This window comes from Alternaria arborescens (genome assembly GCF_004154835.1).
Source record: "Alternaria arborescens strain FERA 675 chromosome Unknown contig_6, whole genome shotgun sequence".
Taxonomy (NCBI): Eukaryota; Fungi; Ascomycota; class Dothideomycetes; order Pleosporales; family Pleosporaceae; genus Alternaria; species Alternaria arborescens.
The window spans coordinates 517,076-537,080 of NW_021167861.1; the positions used below are offsets into that span (position 1 = coordinate 517,076).

The 20,005-nt window shown below is 52.7% G+C and overlaps 8 protein-coding genes across 8 annotated transcripts; 3 read left to right on the plus strand and 5 right to left on the minus strand.

Moving 5' to 3' along the window:
• Window positions 1-256: 256 nt before the first annotated feature.
• On the plus strand, window positions 257-1,684 carry AA0111_g3390 (hypothetical protein; the record flags this gene model as incomplete). Its single annotated transcript, XM_028649269.1, has 1 exon — window positions 257-1,684. The coding sequence occupies one exon, from the start codon at window positions 257-259 to the stop codon at window positions 1,682-1,684; it is 1,428 nt and encodes a 475-aa protein (XP_028509193.1).
• Window positions 1,685-2,572: 888 nt separating this feature from the next.
• On the minus strand, window positions 2,573-4,537 carry AA0111_g3391 (hypothetical protein; the record flags this gene model as incomplete). The annotated part of the gene is made up of 5 exons (XM_028649270.1): window positions 2,573-2,576; window positions 2,672-2,986; window positions 3,035-4,205; window positions 4,289-4,327; window positions 4,483-4,537. 5 exons carry the CDS (start codon window positions 4,535-4,537, stop codon window positions 2,573-2,575), a joined length of 1,584 nt encoding a protein of 527 aa, XP_028509192.1.
• Window positions 4,538-7,046: 2,509 nt separating this feature from the next.
• On the minus strand, window positions 7,047-7,541 carry AA0111_g3392 (hypothetical protein; the record flags this gene model as incomplete). The annotated part of the gene is made up of 1 exon (XM_028649271.1): window positions 7,047-7,541. One exon carries the CDS (start codon window positions 7,539-7,541, stop codon window positions 7,047-7,049), a length of 495 nt encoding a protein of 164 aa, XP_028509041.1.
• A 1,015-nt stretch (window positions 7,542-8,556) lies between these two features.
• Window positions 8,557-10,084, minus strand: AA0111_g3393 (hypothetical protein; the record flags this gene model as incomplete). The annotated part of the gene is made up of 2 exons (XM_028649272.1): window positions 8,557-10,001; window positions 10,063-10,084. The coding sequence occupies 2 exons, from the start codon at window positions 10,082-10,084 to the stop codon at window positions 8,557-8,559; spliced, it is 1,467 nt and encodes a 488-aa protein (XP_028509190.1).
• Window positions 10,085-12,415: 2,331 nt separating this feature from the next.
• AA0111_g3394 (hypothetical protein) lies at window positions 12,416-13,132 on the minus strand (the record flags this gene model as incomplete). Its single annotated transcript, XM_028649273.1, has 1 exon — window positions 12,416-13,132. One exon carries the CDS (start codon window positions 13,130-13,132, stop codon window positions 12,416-12,418), a length of 717 nt encoding a protein of 238 aa, XP_028509047.1.
• A 950-nt stretch (window positions 13,133-14,082) lies between these two features.
• AA0111_g3395 (hypothetical protein) lies at window positions 14,083-15,831 on the minus strand (the record flags this gene model as incomplete). Its single annotated transcript, XM_028649274.1, has 1 exon — window positions 14,083-15,831. One exon carries the CDS (start codon window positions 15,829-15,831, stop codon window positions 14,083-14,085), a length of 1,749 nt encoding a protein of 582 aa, XP_028509046.1.
• Window positions 15,832-16,172: 341 nt separating this feature from the next.
• AA0111_g3396 (putative proteasome subunit alpha type-1) lies at window positions 16,173-17,186 on the plus strand (the record flags this gene model as incomplete). Its single annotated transcript, XM_028649275.1, has 5 exons — window positions 16,173-16,179; window positions 16,244-16,306; window positions 16,390-16,484; window positions 16,537-16,749; window positions 16,800-17,186. 5 exons carry the CDS (start codon window positions 16,173-16,175, stop codon window positions 17,184-17,186), a joined length of 765 nt encoding a protein of 254 aa, XP_028509195.1.
• Window positions 17,187-18,323: 1,137 nt separating this feature from the next.
• Window positions 18,324-19,106, plus strand: AA0111_g3397 (hypothetical protein; the record flags this gene model as incomplete). Its single annotated transcript, XM_028649276.1, has 4 exons — window positions 18,324-18,336; window positions 18,431-18,662; window positions 18,754-18,919; window positions 18,978-19,106. 4 exons carry the CDS (start codon window positions 18,324-18,326, stop codon window positions 19,104-19,106), a joined length of 540 nt encoding a protein of 179 aa, XP_028509194.1.
• Window positions 19,107-20,005: the final 899 nt, after the last annotated feature.

Genomic DNA, 20,005 nt, shown 5'->3' on the forward strand with positions numbered 1-20,005 from the left:
TCACACATTCTCGCTCTCGAAATTTAGATTCGGTTCTTCACTACCTAAACCACCCTCATTTGTTACGTTGCCATCACAAAGGAGTATACGCCAATCGCACTCCCCTTCCCCTTCAACTTCACTTACTGAGAATTCTATCACAGCACAAGGCAGGAAGCCTCTACTTGATTCATTTGCTTTGGACTCTACGCTCATCCGACTCTGACCGATCACAAACTACTATACGTCAACCCGTTGTACCCAGTAATCTCACGCAATGAACGCGGCTACCTTCGTCCGCAATCATACTACGCATGATAACGACCTCCCACACCATGATGAATGCCCGATTTGTCTCGATGACTACACTAGTGAACAATGCTTACGCATCACCAATATCCCCGAATGTAGCCACCATATCGGCGCCAACTGTCTTGACGACATGCTCCGCAGCCACTCCCATGAAGAAAAGCGATGTCCTCTGTGTCGCGCAGTCTGGATCCCTGCACGGTCTCTTACCACTCCTCTAGACGCACAAAACCTAAGCGCATCACAGCGCATGGCAGGCATGTTCGCAGGTCTCGATGGAATCGGCGCGGATATCACCAGTCAGCAACTTGGCGCCCGACGCGACTTGAGGAATGATGATGATATCCCACAACAGCACGCCCGACGACTTCGCCGCGAACTCCTAAGCTCAGCTGATCGTTATGGGTCGAGGACCCTAAGGGAGGAGCAGCAACGTGCTTCCATTGTGATTGACTCGGACTCCGATGACGCGGATTACTATACGCACGTTCAGAACTTCGAGAACTTCAGAAGAGATCTCGCTGATATAAGGAACCGGGCTCCGTACAGGCAGGTGTCTAGGAGTAGTAGGAGGCGACGGGTTGCAGACAGGACTGGTAACGACAGGAACATAAACGGCAGTTCGAACGAGGGTGCCAACTTGAACAGTAATAGTGACAACGCCCCTGTTCCTCGTGGTCTCAGGAGGGTGAACACGAGTACTCGAGGAGTTACCGACGTTATCGCTGCAGGTGCGTTCAACCGCTTCCTGAACAATCGCCGAGCTCTCAACCCTTTCCGACCTACTACAGAAAACAACATTACTACGCCCTCTGCTCTCACTGGCAACACTCTAGGCGGGCGCCGGCGTGAAACCGAACGTGAGGATGAACAATACCGCGAGGACCGGCACCCGCGCACAGCAGGATCTAGTCCACCTCAAGAATTCGCAAACCGGTGCAGACTGACAGAAGAACAACAATCAAGTAATCAGCAACATACCCCGGGTTTCGAGTCAACGCCGCCCCATCAGCCAAATGCAGGCTCCCGTCGAGCAAACATCCCGCACGCCCATCTTTCCGGCCCCAATACTCCAGAGACCCCTATAGACATTGACATGACAGCAGACGAACTCATTGATCTGTCGGCTAACCAACCACCCCCTGCGCATGGAGCGGTCAGTAGCCGGCAACTTGATCTTCGTGAAGGTAATCTGAATCGGCGGGAGCAAGCTATGACCATGCGACAGACGATACTGGCAAGACGCGAGGTAGACCTCATAGCGCGAGAGACGAGGGTTGATGAGCTGATGCGTGTGGTGAGGAGGCATCAGGAGGAGGGGGAGGAATTGCTTAGGAGACACGGGGAAGAGATTGCCGAACTTTTGAACCAAGAAGGCTATGAAGGTAGCGAATGATGCGATAGGGAAGCAGCAAACAAGCAGAGTGAAAGGTACACGATTTTTGAACATGAGAGCCGAACTTGAATACACATACAAATCATTTGTAGACAGCTTTGAATTTAAAAAGGCTTGAATTGCTTGCGGTATACATACATTCCACGCTACATAGCTTCATGCCTAAACACCAACACGTAAGCCAAACGTATCAGTTATTCCCATTCCTTTCTCTACGCCATAATCCCTATTGTTACCGTAGACTCGAGAAACAAATGTTGGGATAGAGCTCTTTCTTTCAGAATACACCACCGAGAAGGAAGGAAGGCTAGAAGCCAAAAGACCCCCAAACGCCGAGCGCAACTCTAGACTGGTGCGCTACACTAATTTCAGAAAACAAGAGGGAGCAACATTCCGGTGTATAATCGCCTCTGTAACGCCAGTGAAATGTTACCTGAGCACACCTCCATATATACACGCCAACGATGGACAGATTACTGAAGGAAACGGATGAAGAAAGTCATCACCGACTAGGAAGATTCGTGTTCGCGTGCATGAGGTACGTAGCCAGCCCCATGAATCCCTGCCGTTCCAGCCGTCCGGCCCGAGAAGGAAATGGTAAAATGATGTTTTGGTAGTCCGGGTTGTTGCATTTTCCTTGATGTGAGAAGGATGCAACAATGACGTAACGCCAAGCGCCGTCCATGCGTTGAGAGTGACGACGATGCGTCCTAGGAGAAGGAGAGGAAGGAGAAGATTGGGTAGATAGATTACAAGGTCGTACGAGGTAGCGCATCGTGATCGTCGAAGCTGCTGATGCCCCACGCTTTTGCGTCATTGCCATGATAGAGAGTCATGACACTAGCGGTGTGCACGTGTGGATTGGTCAGGCAGCTTGTTTACTCCCAATTACCTGAAACAAGTGAGCGACTGTCTCAATACTTTGATGGATACCGGCCGTCTTCCTGTTCATCAGGGCTCTGGTTCCTTTGGGATTGGTATACGAACCGGTTCATCATCTGGCCTTGCTGCATCGGCATCATGTGGACGCCATTGGGTTGCATTTGAGCGATGCCATATGGGTTTTGATGGCTGATGTCGCTTCCGAGGAAGTTATTCATGGCAGCTCCATGTAGGCCCTGAGCCTGCGATACGGGGCAGTCCTTGTGAGCAAGAAGCAGTGTCTTGAGGTTGACAATCTCTTCGCGAAGCTGTGTGACAGTGGCAGAGAGCGCGTCGTTCTCTGTACTGAATAGTTCAACCTTGGCTTGAAGATTTGCCAACCACTGCTTCTTGCGCTGTCGGCACTTGAGAGCAGCGACCCTGTACATGTTAGTGATTGGCAGTGTGAGTAATAGGAAGAAGACATACCTGTTGCGCTCGAGGAAGTTCTTACGCTTCTCCTCATCGGTCATCTTGCGACCCTTGCTATCGTATTCCTCTTCTTTGATGTTGTTCTCGTCATCGGAGTCGCCGTCGTCCATGTCGTCGCCCATGGATTGGTTGGCGTTGCTCTTCTTTCTTGAGTTCTTGGGGCCATCTTCGGCTTTGCGCTTGTTTCCGGCAGCTTGTTTGCCGTTAGCGGCACCCTTCTTAGCGCGCGACCGTGTACCAGTCTTGTTTTGCTCACTCTGGCCGCTCTCTGAGAAGTCACCGGTCTCTGCAGATTGAACGCTATTGATAGAACCCTTGGTATCACGGCGACCATGGTTGGCGTTGACAGGCTGGACAGGCATATGCCCAGCGTTCATCGATTGCTGTTGTGGAGCCATGGAGTAAGGTGGTTGGTTGTTGCGTGCAGCACCATTTTGACTGGCAAAGGACAATAGATCGTTAGCTGCACTGCTGACGTCATGGTTTGGATATGGGTCGTTCTGGGCGCGCTGTTGTGACTGCTGCACCTGCTGGTAGTTGTTGTTAGGACGATCCATGCCTGCGGTCACGCCTTCTGGCTGCGACGTAGGTGCGTTAGACGTGGACTTGTTGTTGTTAGCAGCTTGGTGTTGAGCAGCTGCGCGCAAGGCAGATTGCTGGAAGTCGGCAGTGCCGGGTGTTACGCCAGCGCTCTGGAGGTTGAAGATGGCTTGGGTGTTCGGGCTAGGGGCTGGGAACATGGAACCACCGCCGCCAGGAGTAAGGCCGGTGCGGAGAGAGGATTCGTTTGGTGTTGGGAAGCCTCGGAATGACTCGCTGAAATAATCTGTCTGTCCAGTCGGGCCGCTCAGCATAGCAGGGCTCAAGGGTCCTGCGCGTAAGCCCTGCCACCCTGGTGTGATGCCCGGTAGGGGTGCCGGTGACGTAATGTTCGCAACGGGTGGAAGAATAGGACGACCTCCAGGTGTCTGCAAGTTTCCAGACTCGCCGCCAAAGGACTGCTCAAAGACGTTGGGCTCGAGGGAGAATGGGTTGTGTACGGTGTTGAAGTAGTCTGGTGTATCTCCAGTGGTCGCGGGTGCTGGCTTTGGTGGAGGTGCAAGCGGCTGGGCATTTGAGGTTGGGGGCTTTGCTGTGTCTGCGTTGGTGGCCGCTTCCGTGGTCGCAGCTGGCGGTGGGTTAGCATCGTAGACTGACGATGGACGAGATGCACAACGACAGTTGACAGTCTCGGGGCAGGGAGCTACTTACGCTGTACCTTGGGAGACGACTCGGACTTTACTGGCTCCGCTGCAGCGTGGTGGTTAGTAATGCTTCGGTGCGACGACGCAAAGGGGAGGATGACGACGAAGTATGCGCGCGCAATGCAGGCAGGTAAAGGGGAGACATGGTGACGCAGTAGCAGTAAGGTACCGCGACGGCGGCAGCGACGGGGTCATACATACCTTCAGTTTTGGTCACGGTAGGAAGACTACTTTTACTGTCCTTGGGAGAGGACATCTTGGAGGTCGGGGGAGAGGTATGGGCGGTTTGGGTTGCGGCTGCCATACTTTGGGGTGGTGACGTAGGGGTGGTGACCTGGTCGATCGCTTGTGGTACTCGGGCCTTGTCCTCTCTTCGCTCGTTCGCTCACACCCACGCGATCTGGCTTGTCTCGATGTCTCGACGTTCAGGGACGGAAACACTGGCGACTCGAACAGCAATTCACCTGTGCTGGAGGGCGGATATGTCAGCGCACGTAAATTAAAAGTGCAGGCACTCGATGCGACGAGCTGGGAGCAGACAGACACGGGCGCAAAGGGCTGTCGCAGGACGCTGAGAACGTGGCAAAGTCGGCAGCGAGCGATAACAACAGCGCGACGGGCAGCGGCAACGACACAACTACTACGTACCTCAGCAAAAGGAATCGAAGCGAACGCGGCAGATGCGGGGTACGGCCGTCTCAATCCGATGAATATCGATATTGTTGACCGCCGGCTGTCTGGTCGCGATGCTGGTGTCTGCTTGTCGAAATCCAATAGTGACGTCAAGCCCCTGTGGTGACGCTCGCAGCCGTCGCAATCTCTACACTTACGGTCGCGCTGGTCTACACGACTCTTAGGGCAATCCGGGGCTGTGGTTGCGCGTGATGGATGTTCCTGCTTCTCAATGAGGCTCAAAACCGGCGTTGACGGGGATTGTGCTCGTGGTGACGATGACAGTGAGGCGTTCGCGATGAGGTCAGAGGACAGGACGAGCGAGCAATTTCTGGGAGTGACGCAGCTTTGCCAAGCGCATAACGTGATTTCTTGGGTTCGTAATCAAAGTCTGCCGCTAGGTGCCCCTAGCATGGCGCTAGAACCAATCACTGCAGCCGAGGCCCCACCGCCGTCCATGGACCGCCGATCCGCAGCCCCTTTTGGCTCGCTTGCCACGAGACGCCTCTCCGGCACTGGCCCGCGGAATCACGCCAGCCTTCCATTCACTGTTGGCCTATTCCCGCCCACCGCATTTCTGCATGCCTTCCCATTATCCTTCCCGATGGCCCTCGACCAAAAGCCAGCAGAGTTTCAACTGACACGTGTATGCGACTCTCTCTCTCTCTCTCTCTCCCAACTCTCCCCATGTCCCCTTCCCCCACCCAGATAAGCCATCGAACCCAGCACGACGGCCAACGGCTTGGATTCTGCCAGATGCCGGTCCCGTTCCAGACCTCGATGCACACATGTTTCGCCGATCGACACATCCTCTAATTGTATCGGCTCAAAGTATCAGCCATCGCGCGGACCTTGACACCGCCGTCCCAATCACATCATGGCAAAGTTTCATTGTCTTCCTTTTCCCGATGCTCATCGAGATCCTGATGTCGACGGACGGGTCTTGACAAACCCAACTACGTGGAATCGAAAAGTCGCATGTTTAGAAATCCGTCACTGAAAAGTGAGCCATTGACAGGGCGATGCCAGTCTACGACATGCAGACGTGTATCATGGACGTTAGGGAGGGCGGCTTTTCCGCTTCCCCGTACCCTATTGCTTCTTGATTTCATACATCTGGCTCATGCGAGCGAACAACCGTCCGCACGTAGCGCGTCGAGCGTGCAGCAGTGTGTACGGCAAAGCTTAATTGTGACGTAATTGTTGATAACCGATCTCTCCTGCTGCATAGCGACGACGGTGTAGCCATCGAGTCTCGCTATACTTGCGTATTGATCGATACACACGTGCTTGTTCCGTACGGAGCAAGTGTGTCATGGTCTAGCTTTGCCTGAAACCTACACATTGATGCTTTTGATAGGTGCTACTACACCAACCGGACCCATCTCCATACACCACATGCTTTTACTTTTACTTTCCAATAATATGCGAAACGTCGCGGCATCAGATTCTACCAAACACACCTTTGCATTACTTCGATATCCTTTTACCATCGACCGATGCAAGTGACCGGGAACCAATGGGTAGTCTTGGAGTGATCTGAGAAGATGCCGGTGTGAAGCAGTAGCGCTTCTCAAAGCATAGAGAGAAAGCGGTGTGGTGAAGCATGAGATATGCTCTTCTCTTGATTTCAGTCAAAAACAACGTGCTAACAATAGCTTTTCGAGCAAATCAAGCAATTTTCAAGTATACGTAGGTATACTAACCAACCAAAGTATGAGATATGAAGGTAGAAAAGACTGTAACGATGTAAGATAAAACAGATAGACTATGCTTGCTGTGGCATTTGCTACAATCGATGAATCAAACGGATATGCTCAGTCACCTGTCAATCAACGTACGTGTTTGTGATATATACCTGTATTGCAATCATCGTCTGAGTTCCCAAACAGCGTTGTGCCTACGTCTCAGTATGAAAACGTAATAACGACAATCCACTATGTTCATCGAGTGGAGTGATGAAAGAGAACCCTTCAAGAGTACTCATGGTCCCCTCGATTCAATTCGAGCAACTTCAGCCCCTAACTCTGTCTTTGGCCATCTACAACCCTCCCATGTGAAGGCGAAAGTCATATCCCTGATATAGCTACCTCTCAACTTCCCCGATACGTAGTATATCCAAACGGCCCTAACAGTACTGGCACATGATAATGCTCCCCTTTTGCCTCCTGCCTAACCAAGAATTTGACCTCTACCTCCGGAAAGAAAGTCTTCACTCCCCTCTCCCCGAAATATGCCTCGGTATCAAACGACAGTGTGTACTTCTGGTCGCCTTCTTGTTTGAAGACTTCTTCTAAGCTGGCGGAGGAGAATGGTGAGGAGGGTGTCCAGGAGACGACGCGACCGTCGGTGTTTGTCAGGCCGCTGAATTTTGTAGGGCTTTCTGCGTTTGCTGCTGTAGCGGGATGTAAGGTGAGGGTGACGGGTATGTTTGGGCCGGGGCGACCCAGGGTCGTATCGAGGACATGGCAGGTAATCGGGGGTTTCTTTTCTGTAGACATGCTTGGAGTAGACGTCGAATGCTGAGGTGGCACGGAAAGGTGGTTTGAGAGGGCTTTGATGCGGGCCGATGCGCTGGTGGTGGACATGCGTTGGTCGTGAAGCTATGCAGCTGATCGGGTATGTGAGAGGATGTGAACGTAAATATTCAGAAGACGATTCGAAACCTGAATACTGTGGAAGAGTAGAGCGAGTGATAAGAATAGAAGCGACGATTACGAAAAGAAAGACTTGTTGTATCTTTCTGCTGATGCTCCCGTCGCGGTAGCTACCTACAGCTAGCTACCCCTCCAGCCCACTTCGGAGCTCCCCGATGCTGTTCAACGCCCGTTTCTGTATACGCCGGACGCCGCGTACCTGACCAGAACCGCGTCCCGCATACAGATCCACCTTATTCTCGACATGCTCCACATACGTGTCCGGCCGTTAGTAGCACCTGTATCATCTCTATCTCGTCGTCGTGCTCTAGGTGAATTACAGCGGTAGCTTGCATTATGCAACAGTTCTATGCCACCGGTGTACAAGTAGCGCAACGTGCGACAATGTATAATAGAAGACAGCTGTGTAGAACACATGTACCAGTGCCGCGGATAGAGCCGCCTCACAATGCGGCTGTCTGTGCTTCTGATGCGCTTCAGACGCTATATCTAGAACACGTTGAAACATCTGATCAGTCCAAGCTCTATGGTTACCATTTCTACAATCATGTCACTGAAGCAAGTCAAAGGAGTTTGATGGTAATGGGGTAGTATCAATATCTTCATTTCAGCCTATCTCCCATCCTGCTTATCCCAATCCTTTCCATCCACGTCGCTTCGCTTGCTCGCTCAGCGCTCGAAATACATACATACAGGAATATAAAACCGTGCGGTGGTCATCGCACTACGTCCGTCAAAGCTAGACGTTAAGTTGAAGATCAATCAGATCATGACAGAAAGATGCTTGGATATCAATGAACGAAAAAAAACGAAAGTTAGAGTAATGCATCCGAGATGCCAGATCTCGGGAGTCGTAATGCCCAGATCTTCGATAGAAGAGAACTGTAAGGAAACTGTGATTGCCGCAATGGCTAGATGTCTTTGCAGATTGAACAAAGAACCTCATTTACAACTCGCTCTTGTTGTTATCGGAGAAAGGACTCTGGTCCCTCCTATTTGAGACGGTACTGCCGCGTTTCGACGCTGACGCTTCCTCTACAATAGGCGTCATCGGTGTGCGCAAGCCTCGCTCAGTATCGTACGAGGTGATACGCTGCGACATCATCGGTCGTGGCGGTTCGAGCGACGAGCTGTCTGTGAAAGGACTTCGGTCCTTGGTAGGTGTGCTATCCTGGGATTCAGTATATTCCGAATCACGGTCACTGCCCGAGTTGCTGCGAAGAAGGGGCTGTCGCGCGCGCTTGTGGTCATCGTCGGAGTCGTCGCCAGAGTCGGATGCTAAGCTTCCCCTGCGTGCACGCGAGTGCGCAGCGCCGTCATCTGATGAGGCTGTTGAGTAGCCGGTGAGTGGTCGCGCAGAGGGTACGAGGACTTCGGGAGTGTTGACGAGGGTTCGGTCTGCGCTGTTTGTCGAGTTCGACGAGCTCTTGGGTGGTGTGATGTCGGTGCTCTTCTTCTTGGTGATGTTCAGTGCTCGGACAGGGCCAAGTTGTGCGGTACTTCGGACGGAGTTTGCGGGGCTGATACCAGGCATGTGGATTCGGATGGGCTTTACAGTGTGCTTGGGATCGATTTGAGGTACGGGTGGTGTTTCCATGCTTGGAGTCTCTGCGGGACTATTGGTCGCAGTCGACTTGACGCTGACGACAGCTGCCTTTCCGCGTACGATGGTCTGAGCAGGGAGTGGAGATACGATGGCGTTTTGTCGGTACATGGTCGATGCGACGCTGCCCCGTTGAGCGAGACTTGGGGCGATGCTTGTGCGGCCGGCGGTGCTGGAGGACATCATCGAGTCGCGGAAGTCAGGAACGAAGAAGTGCTGGTCGGCGGTCGAGTACGGGGTGCTCATTCCAGACGAAGGCGACATGGCAGGAATCGGAGGAACGGGCGGAACGAGCAGGTCGGGCGATCCGGGTCCTGAGCGGTTCGTGACACCAGGAATGTAGGCGATTTGGATGATGTTGGAGGCACGGGTAAGGACGGATGAGGCCATCGAGGCAACGGTGTGTGTAGATGCGCGCGCGCTCCGCCGTGACTGGAAGTCGTTGTCCACCTTCTCCTGCTGTGACATGTCCACATCTTGCCATTCACTCTGCTGTGACATTGGCCTCCTCTTGCCCTTCAGACAGTACTTCCATACGACGAATGTGAGGATGGCGATGAAGGCGACGCCTCCAATGACACCTCCGGCTATGGCGCCGACGTTTGGTTTGCTAGGAGCAGCATCGCCTGCAGTGGGGTCGAACTGGCAGCCTACGGAGGCGCACTGGTCGCATGTTCGTGAGTTTTGTACGCAGACCTGGTTGGCAGGACATTTGATGCCTTCGCACGAGAGCGGTGCCTGTTCACATGCAACACATCGCTTTTCTATCCGGAAGACGTTTTCCGCGTCTGGCATCATGTTAGTTTTCTGTCAGATGCTGTCATGTCGCTGCAGGGTCGCAGATCGTACCTCTGAGCGCACGGATAGACATGGCAACGGTGGTTGGGGTGGTTAGGGGATCAGCAGCCCCAGGTTAAGAAGCAATGTGCGACGCTGTCGGGCTCTGTCTGTGTCGTACTGCGGGAGAAGAGCACGGTGCGACGCTTCTGGGTGTTTTGCGTGTGTCTGGTGACGGGGGATAAGGAAAGAGCGATGCAGCGGACGGCGGTAATAAGGACGAGCGAGCCGGGTGCGAGTGGCGGCAACAACGGCGAGGCGGACAGGAACAAGGCGAGCAGAAGGGTGTATAACGAGTGACTAGGAACAAAGACGGGCTGCGGGCGACGCAACAAAGAAGCAAAAGGCGTGATGCTGCGCAAAGGTGGTGAGGAAACCTGAGGACGAGGGCGCAGTAGCGTGGTAAGATGAGCGTGTGCCGGCTGGCGCCTTTGGTCGGGTTGCGTGTTGGGGGTGGGTCAGGGCCTGGCTCCCTGAGGAAGCCGCGCGTGTTTCGTCCCTTCCCGCTGGGGCCAGAGGATGAGGTGTGCAGGCGGGCGACAATGTCGATGTGCACAGCAAAATGTCCGAAACGCTCTTCTTTTTGTCGTTGCCTCAGGGTAGCGATGGTGTTGCTGCCGACTCGAAGCGTTGCGGAGGGGAACAAGACGATATCTACCTGCTCTCTTTGATGCAGCTGACTGGCACCAGAGCCACGGCCGTTCTTGGTCAAGCCGCCCTCGTGGTGCATAACCTTAATCTATTTTTTGCAGTCTTAGCCGTGCCTGCGAACGCCTGCCCCAGCATCAAAGGCCCATATCACCACCTTGAACCACATCACCCGTACTCGTGCGCCTCTCACTTCTTTCACCACGTCTTGCAGAATGCTGCACACACTTGCACCCCATCTGCAGCCGGTGCTGACCGGGACGTCGCTGCTGGCGAGGTACGCGGTCGCTGCCGCTAGCAGAGCCTCCCCCAGCCCTTATTGGCCCTTCGTTCTTGGGTAAATAGCCAACCTGTGCGTCTAGATTCGTCTCTCCGCAGGGCCAATATATCGAGCATCCACCTTATCTCCCACACACGTGCAACGCCTTCACCAATTCATGCTACTGGATACTAATGGCATTTGCTGACCCATTCACGGCGACACCTCAGATTCCGCGCAAGCCACTTTCAAGCCTCAGGATGCATGTATCCTTTCCCACAAACATATCCACCCAGCTGGCCGAAAGCCCCACCCATCTGCAACACTTCCTCTGGTTGAGCACCTGTCAAGCCCATTGCAGCCGCAGGTACCGCAAGAATGCTGCCCGCCCATGTTGCTCGGCAGGCTTGTCGGACTGCTAACATGCATGCGAAACACGACCAACCACGGCCGTCCATTTTTATCCTTTTCTGTGGGGTTATTCCGCATCCGCCCTTTCATTTCCCTTCGCCAACCAGTCAGACCAAGGGGTGCGAAACTTTTGTACCACAGTCTTCTGCTATTGTAATGGCAGTGTTATGGGGTATCCCTTGCACTACCCATCGGTGATTATCTCCCGTTCAACGCTTGCTGATCGCGAACGGTCGAGACCGCTACGATGTGACGCTGAACACTCGTGGCAGCTTTGCCGTTGCTGACATCCGAGATTTGCTCAACCATGATATAGGTGTGAGGTAATAACAGTCTTGCTGAAATTTTATCATCACAGTAATCTCCCTTTGAGCTGTCCGTCATGTAACACGTACATTACCCGAATACTACCATACCGGTGCCGCACAAAGTTGTTTGTACCCATGGGTTCCTAGATTGGGCTCTGACAGTGGACGACTTACTTTTAAACTACTTCATGCTTTGCAGGGAACTGAGCTGATCGGCTCTGCGATCTGACCCACTTCGCAGTAACGGCCGAGGCGGTCCGTCACTGGTTCGCAATGCGAAACGGCTATCGGGCCACAGCCAAAGGTTATCACACATCGCTCGCGATCCTCGGGGATGTACTACTCGCACGGCCACCTTCGTCATTTGTCTTAAGGTCGCACCTGCCATACTTCTTTCCATGTTTGTGTCATTCTGGTTCGACATATAGGTTGGCAAAGTGTGTTGATATCAAAGTTTCTCAAAGTTGCTCCACTGCATCGCTGACGATTTCTCTTTGGCCCAGATGATATACATGAGAAGCAAGCCAATTTGATAGAGGGTTTCTGTTCTAGTCAGACGCTAGCTATTTAAAATAGACGTACTTGTGCACCTGTCTGGTTGTTGCACGTCATACACCCGATGCCAGTAAGCAAATATGAGAGAAGAAGACGTATATTCGAATCTTCATCAACTCTACCTAGAAGGTTCACAGCCTCAGTGCAGTATCTGTTAGAAGTTCTACCTATTTTCTGACGTATTTTACACGCTAAACCCAACAAATGGATATACAACAGCGACCATACCCCATGGTAGTTCCGGGGGTCGCTCCTCGATTTCGCTAATGGCGTCGAACAACTGGCCCCGCCAGTCCTCGCCAACACAGCACAACCCTCTCTTTCCTTTCAACCAAATGTTGAACCTGTTTAGGGTAAACATGTTTCCTAGAGAAAAATTATCTAGCTTTGGTAGAACATCCTCTGACGAAGCGATAGTGCTGAGAAGATCCATCCACGTAGTAACCTCATCAGAGAGACGAATGTTGACCAGACTAAGAGTAGCAAGCGTCTTCTCGGATGGCTGAAGAAAAGCGAGAAGATCTTCCGCCGCCTGTATACGCATAGTCGACAGTTTGCACGTCTCCAACTTCTCAAACCGACAATGTCGTGCCATCTCCCCAAAGACATCGCCATCCAAACTGCTATAGCAGCTGAGTTCCAGTCTCTTCACATTCCGCGCCTTGGCCAGGAACCGTACTACAAAAGGTGCGCGTGGAGCCTCCAATTCGAAACCCGAGTGTGAAGACCGCAGATCCCTCAAATGCAACTGCAGCGTACCTAGCTTCTCGAAAGCGTAGTCGAAATGGCGAAGCGAGGGTGCTATATTCTCAAGTCTTCCGATTCCCACAGCACCAAATGTTTGCACGCTATCAAGTTTGATGCTGCGAACTTGTATCTTGGACGTCGCGATAGCAGACATGGTGGATACAAAGGGCCGAGACATCTCATGCTGGCTGCTCTTACAGTACCTTGTTGCGAATTTGGCGTACCTATCATCCATGCCTTCGTACGCAAAGGTAATGGACTCTAGCTGCTCCAATCTCTCGAAGAGGCTTACTAGGCACTTCCGATCGAACCTCGTTTCGCTGAAGAAGGTAGCTATATCATCTGCTACCTTGCTATCAGCTGCCCGCTTTTCTTCCAGAGCACGGGTGGCTGATACGACTCCGTAGGGTGTGGATATACCCTGGGTATTTGAGATGTGTGTTTGTGTTTGCCAAAGATGAATCGAGTGGCGAGGTGTGGCGTCTACGATGAGATGTCGCAGGCCGTTGCCAAAGTGTGAGTGTGAAGTCATCTCCTGTAATCTAGAGAAGGCTTCTTGAGTCCATTGTAAAGTGTGTTGGTAGAAGAAGCGGTCTTTGAATACATGTGAGGTTTGTTCGCTGAGAGATGAGCTGGTGAGACGGAGGGAACAACTGGTTGGGAGGTCAAGATAGGAGGTTATGTGCTCGATCAGTTCAGTGGGAAGATGTGGTAATGCCATGAATTGGGATACTGCTTGTTGTAATAGGTCTGGTACTGATAGTGAAGCAATCAACGAACGTTCGTGTAGTATGTGGAGGCAAATGAGCGGGGATCCCGATGCACATTGACGATGCACTAACCAAGTTGGGTCTCGTACATGCATCGATTGGGTATGCACAATGTACTGTAGGAAATGCTACTGAACTTCAGGCCAGTACTGTCAGATGCCTTTGGTATTGAAAACTCGGAAGAGAGGCTAACTTCCGAGCACATTTGGTATGTACATGTGCAGCAGCATAAGTAGCACAATGTCATGTCAACTTCGCGCCTGTCTCCCACAATGATCGAAAGGACAACATTGATGGTACTATCTTCGTTCGTTTCCATCATCCACATCTTCACCTAATCGCTGTCTCCATCGCTATCGCTATCGCTGTCGCTGTCACTGTCGCTGCTCTCTGACGAGCTTCCGGAGCTAGTTGTGCTCTTCGCAGGAAGTTCGTTGTCAGATCCTGACTCTGAGTCGCTGCTAGCTTCAGAATCAGAGCTATCATCATCGCTACTGTCCGAGCTGCTCTCATCACTAGAGACTTCTGTCCTACGCTTTCTCTTTCGCGCGATCGGTTTCGCTGGCTCAACATGCTCCACCAGCGGATTGATGCTTGACTTCGGATTCACGGCAGGTGACACAGGCGCAGCGCGACCCAAAGCGTTAAGGAGCGCTTCCGCTCGTCGCCTTTGTAGTCGTCGAATAAAGCCAGGGCTGTACTCGTGGTTCGCGAGGTCTGTCATGTCGCCCTCTGTCTTCCTCCGTTTCCGTTCCTTAAGAATCCGCTCATGCTCTGCGTCCTCCTGAGCAACCCTCTTAGCATCAGCTTCGTTCATCTGAGCGTCTTGCTCCTCAAGATCTTTGACTGTTGCTCTGCAGCGTTCACGTAAGCGATCGATTACACCAGCTCCCTTTAGACCAGCGACATATTCAACTAAGGCGTCAGTGTGTTCGTTAGGAATACGGAAGATGTTCAAAGCGTTGTCAACAACGTCGTTCTGTTTCGCTTTGTTGAACTTCCAGTTATCGCGATCGTTGTAGTACTGTGTAAGGTAGGCAATATATACAGAAGGGTCCTTCTTTTTGCCCTTTGACGCTGGCGCTGGCGTTGAGGCTGTGCTTGCTTCGACAGGCTTGTGTGAAGGCTTTGGTGTTGGTTTCTCTTCAGTTGTAGTGTCTGCTGTTTTCGGTTTAGGGGCTTCTTCTGCTTCTGCTGCTGCTTCTGTCGTCGCCTGCTTCTTGTCCAATTGTCCGTTCCTTCTAGCAGTCTTCTCTTCCTCAGCGATCAGCGAGTGTAGAACGAAGTTGGAGACTTCTGGTGGCTGAGAGACGGCTCCAGTTCCTTTCTGCTCAGCAACCCAGGCTTTGAAATAGTCCTGACCAGTATTGCCGTCAGACTTTTTGGTGTCCGGAGTGAAGGCGACAGACTTTCTTCGGTCCGTTAATGGGGGTGAACCTGAAGGGTCTTTTCGATTGGATTTCTTGGTGAGCTTCTGCGGTGTCAGGGTTGCGGTGGTGTCGGTGTGATCCAGCTCTGTGGAAGCAAGTAAAGTTGGGCGCGCTGTCGCGTACGCCGGCTCATCTGGTGAGGTAGCGGATCCGTGCTTTGGACGCGCCTGAGGTTGAGAATCACCATCCTGAGAATCGTGTTTCTCTCTCCGGCGTTTGACTGGCTTCTCTTTCTTCTTTCGATAATTCGAATCTCCTTTGATTGGCTTGCCTGATGCTGGTGCTTCCTCCATGACAGCATCTCCCTCAGCACCTTGAAGGATTGGAACAACGGGAAGGCTGTGGCTGACGGCTCCGTTCACCTCGCTCTCGGCAACATGGTTCCGGCTCTTCTTAGCATCCTGTTGATGGTCGTCGGCTGGCTCATGTTGGTGTTTCCGCTTGCCAAGCTTTGAGGATTTGCCATTTACGGCAGGCTCATCGGATGGAACAGATGGCTCATGAGACGTCTCATGCACACTATAGGCTGTAGATGGTTGTGGGTCGGCAGAAGATGTTTGTTGTTCAGGTACGGCGACTCCGGACGAGGTTTGGTTCTTCAGGGCGAGACCTAGTCGCTTCCAAGCGGGAACTCTGGCGCCGTCTTGAGCCATGATCAGATAGGGAATATGGATATCTGTAACATTAGATGCAGAGGTTAAATCGCATCGCGCATGACCGAATCAGCTGAAGCACAACGTCTTGCCAGTATGGAAAGGTCGAATGAGAGGTCGCAGGCAGAGAATTTCGGGGCTGATGCTAGGAAGGCACAGACCAAGTGACGGCGATCCCAGAGCTCCAGGCCACAAGCAACGCGTGTAGTGACAGCCAACGCCGACAACCTCGCCTTCGACCCAGAGACCGCATCCGCCCGCAGAGCTTACGCAGATTACCGCAACCTCGTGCTGAAGCTGAAGACGTCCATTACAAATACCCAACCCCACGACCCGCCATCATGTCTGGTGCGTTGGAAGCTATAACCTGGTGTTTGCCGCATTCATGCTAACAGCAGCCCTCGTCATACAGGAAGCGCAGGCTACGACCGACACATTACCATCTTCTCGGACCAAGGTCGTCTATACCAAGTCGGTACGCACATTCTCTCTCTCACACACACATACACACATAGCCCCGCGGCTTCACCCATCGAGCACCACTGACACATGCACCAGAGTATGCGTTCAAGGCGATTACGGCAGCAAACATCACATCACTGGGCGTGCGGGGCAAGGACTGTGCAGTAGTCATCTCGCAGAAGAAGGTGCCCGTACGTATGGCAGGTGCCGAGGGCTGCACATGGTACTGACACTTGCACACAGGACAAGCTCATCGACCCGTCCTCCGTGTCCCACATCTTCCGCCTGTCACCCTCAGTTGGCTGTGTCATGACTGGATCCATCGCCGACGCGAGAGCTTCAGTGAGCAGAGCGCGGGGTGAGGCTGCCGAGTTCCGCTACAAGTACGGCTACGAGATGCCCTGCGACGTGCTGGCCAAGAGGATAGCCAACATCAGCCAGGTCTACACACAGCGCGTAAGTCATGACATGGAAGCAAGGTGCGAGTCAATGCTAAGTAAGTGCAGGCTTATATGCGACCGCTCGGTGTGGCCACGACCCTCATCTCTCTCGACTCGGAATTTGGCCCCCAACTGTACAAGTGCGATCCAGCTGGCTACTACGTAGGATACAAGGCAACAGCCTCTGGCCCAAAGACGCAAGAGGCGCTCAACTTCCTCGAGAAGAAGCTGAAGAACAAGGAGCACGCTGAGGGTAACTGGGAGGAGGTTGTCGAGCTGGCAATCACCGCATTGAGCACTGTCCTGTCGGTCGATTTCAAGAAGAACGAATTGGAGATTGGTATCGTAGGAGGACCCAAGACCAATGGACAGGAGGGCACAGACCCAACCTTCAGGGCGCTGACCGAGGAAGAAATCGATGAGCGACTGCAGTCAATCGCAGACAAGGACTAAGGAGCCATGGCCGTGGGGCTGCAAGGAGGATGTGGGTCGCTGAAGTATGACCGAGACGTGAACCATGACGATAACAACAGGTAGCATGATACGACCTCTCAGACGTCAAAAGTGCTCCAGCAGCACCATGAATGAAGACGTTAGACTGTACTCTCCTGCATAAGCGCAACTGTGAACGAAGCAGCCGAACCGGGGACCAGAAGATGTCGTAAGTTCAGCCATGACTCAACTTGCCCATGACACCAGATTTCCATACCACCTCAGCTGCAACGGTCTGCAACAACTCAGGAACTGTCCCATCGACGTCATACTACTGGCTCCTAGTCGTCGGAGTGCCCAGCACAGCCGTCGCGTGGCTGATCGTGGCTTTCGCGAGCGTTGTTCGTTTGAACGCACAGGTTCAACCCTACGCGGGCACGCACTTTTCACGTTCACACTCAGCGGACGACCACGCGAAGGCCGCACCGCTAATTATAAGCATCAGCCAATCAGAGCGGGTACTGCGGCTGAGATACACGCCTTGGCTTGGCTGCCTTACCCGATGCAGGCTACCAGGGCTTGCTCGCTAAACTACATTGCGCGATGTGGCGCTTCTAGGGCTGCTGAAAAGGTCCAGCACAACGCTGTCCATTCCAGCTGGAGAGCAATGGTAGCGGAGGGTCGAAAATAGGCATGGTTAGACGCAGACGCACGGTTCCTGCATGTTTGGCTATCCCGTTGTAGTGGAGACTGATACAGATGGTCATGCTACTATGCCGATTCTCACACCTCTCCACAAGCCTCCAAGTGCGGGATGCCAGTTTGTGAGTGGTGTACCGAGGTAGGGCCCTAGTACAGCTGGGAGCTACTCGCGGTCCCAAAGTGGAGCTCGTCCTTATGGTAGCGGCGGGAGCAGCCCTGCAGGTATGGCTATTCCTACCCTACGCTATCGAGAGCCTTGCTCATGGACACTACCACCATCATCATCGTGAATACATGTCTTCTACATGCTATATAATACTTGCCACGCCGCCACCCTTCACCATCCACCCACAGCAGCAAGCCTCAGTTTCATTCCATCATCTACAACTTACTTCTTATTAGCCACTTCAACAATCTGTCGCTAGCCGATCTTCATTTCGAAACACCAGAGCCATAATGTCTGACGGTCGTAAGTTCCATCCTACTCCAGCCCGAGATCCTCATCTTTTCAACACCAACAAACCATACTACCATCAAGACTGCGCAGACTGACACCATCACAGTCAACGATGCCCGTGCCATGCGCGTTGCCGAGATCATGACCGACTTCCGCAACCTACAACACTACCTCGTTCAGTTACGCGCCACACCCACTGCGGAAGAGTATTACCTTGAAGGTTACTCCCTGCTCAGACAGTGCACCAGCGAGGCACAGACTATCCTCCAGACACCTTTCTCTGGCAGTGCCAGCTCAGGTTCAGGGGACCCCGAGTCCGAGAAGCAGCAATTGAGGGCGTGAGTCACTCCTTTCTATACCATGTCAAGTTGAGAGAGTGTAGAGAGAGGTTATGCACTGTGTGGAACAAGAGCTGACAGAGTTCTGCAGTATCATCACAGACGCGGCTGTACGACGCTTTCAATGCCAACGCGCTTACTTACGAGCTCACGCTGGCCTCCGGTGGATGAACAGTCGCAACAGCATCCTACGAGGTCAGAAGCCCAATGCGAGCCATTTGGGTGCGCTTCAGCAGGCTGATGCTACGATGAGGAATGTACGTTAGATGAGCCTTGCGAGTCTTGACAGGATCCCCACTGACAGTCGATTCATAGGAACTACTCGCAATCAGCGATGCCTACGTAGAAAACACGCTGCGTGCTGCGGATGCCGCACAAGGCAAGTGGTTGAACGAGGATCCTTCGCTGGCGCAGATTCAACAGATACTCATGTCCCGACGATGAGCATCCAGACATCGACGACACTACTCGATCGTAAAACGGGCCCAACTGTACGGTACGATCGTTTTACTGGAACGCTTCACGACTACCTCCATCTCTCCATACCGCGGTGAACCCAGTCACCTCTACGTCGTTTTCCATACATTTCTCGTCGGACAGCCCTCCTGTGGCAGGTTATGCTTGCGCGTTCTTCTTGTATGTCCGGGTCACTCGATCACTCCTCCATTTCCAGTGCTGGTCACATTTTTCGGAAAGCACACACTTGTTTCTTTGGGATAGCCTGGGACGATAGCCTGCTTTAGCGTTGGCGTTGGCGTCTGGAGTTTTTTTGGTGCATGGAACAAGTTCTTCTCTTCTGGGAAGTCCAAGCGACTGGTCAGTAAGTCAACAGGTATGCGAAGAATGGCATAGCAAAAGCATGGGAATCTTCGGGGATATATGACCGATGGGTCTTTATTGGAGTCTTTCTTTTGTTCTTACCCATTTGCTATCAGTTGCTGCTTTTAGGCTGCATTCCATATCCTAGTCTCTCTCGAGTTCTTCTATTCTATTCGCCTCTTTGCTTCTTTTCATGTCAATATCATAATTTCTATTGGTATCCCAGCACGTTTGACACCACCTCATAAAGACACACACCCATACTAACCACCCCCTCACCAAAAGTCAGAAGCCGAAGCAAGGGCGACTTGGGTAACTCGAACCAACTGTCTTTAGCGTTACGCACTAACCTTCAGCTTGACAGGCACCTGCGAGTCGAGCTCGTACCATCGAATCCCATACAGCGGAGCCGACCGGTCATGCACGTGGACGACATGCAACGGAGCTTCCACCAAACGGCTGGTCGTAGGGCAGATGCTTAGCGTATGACGTCTGCTACATTACGTCGTAGTAGTAGGGCTGAG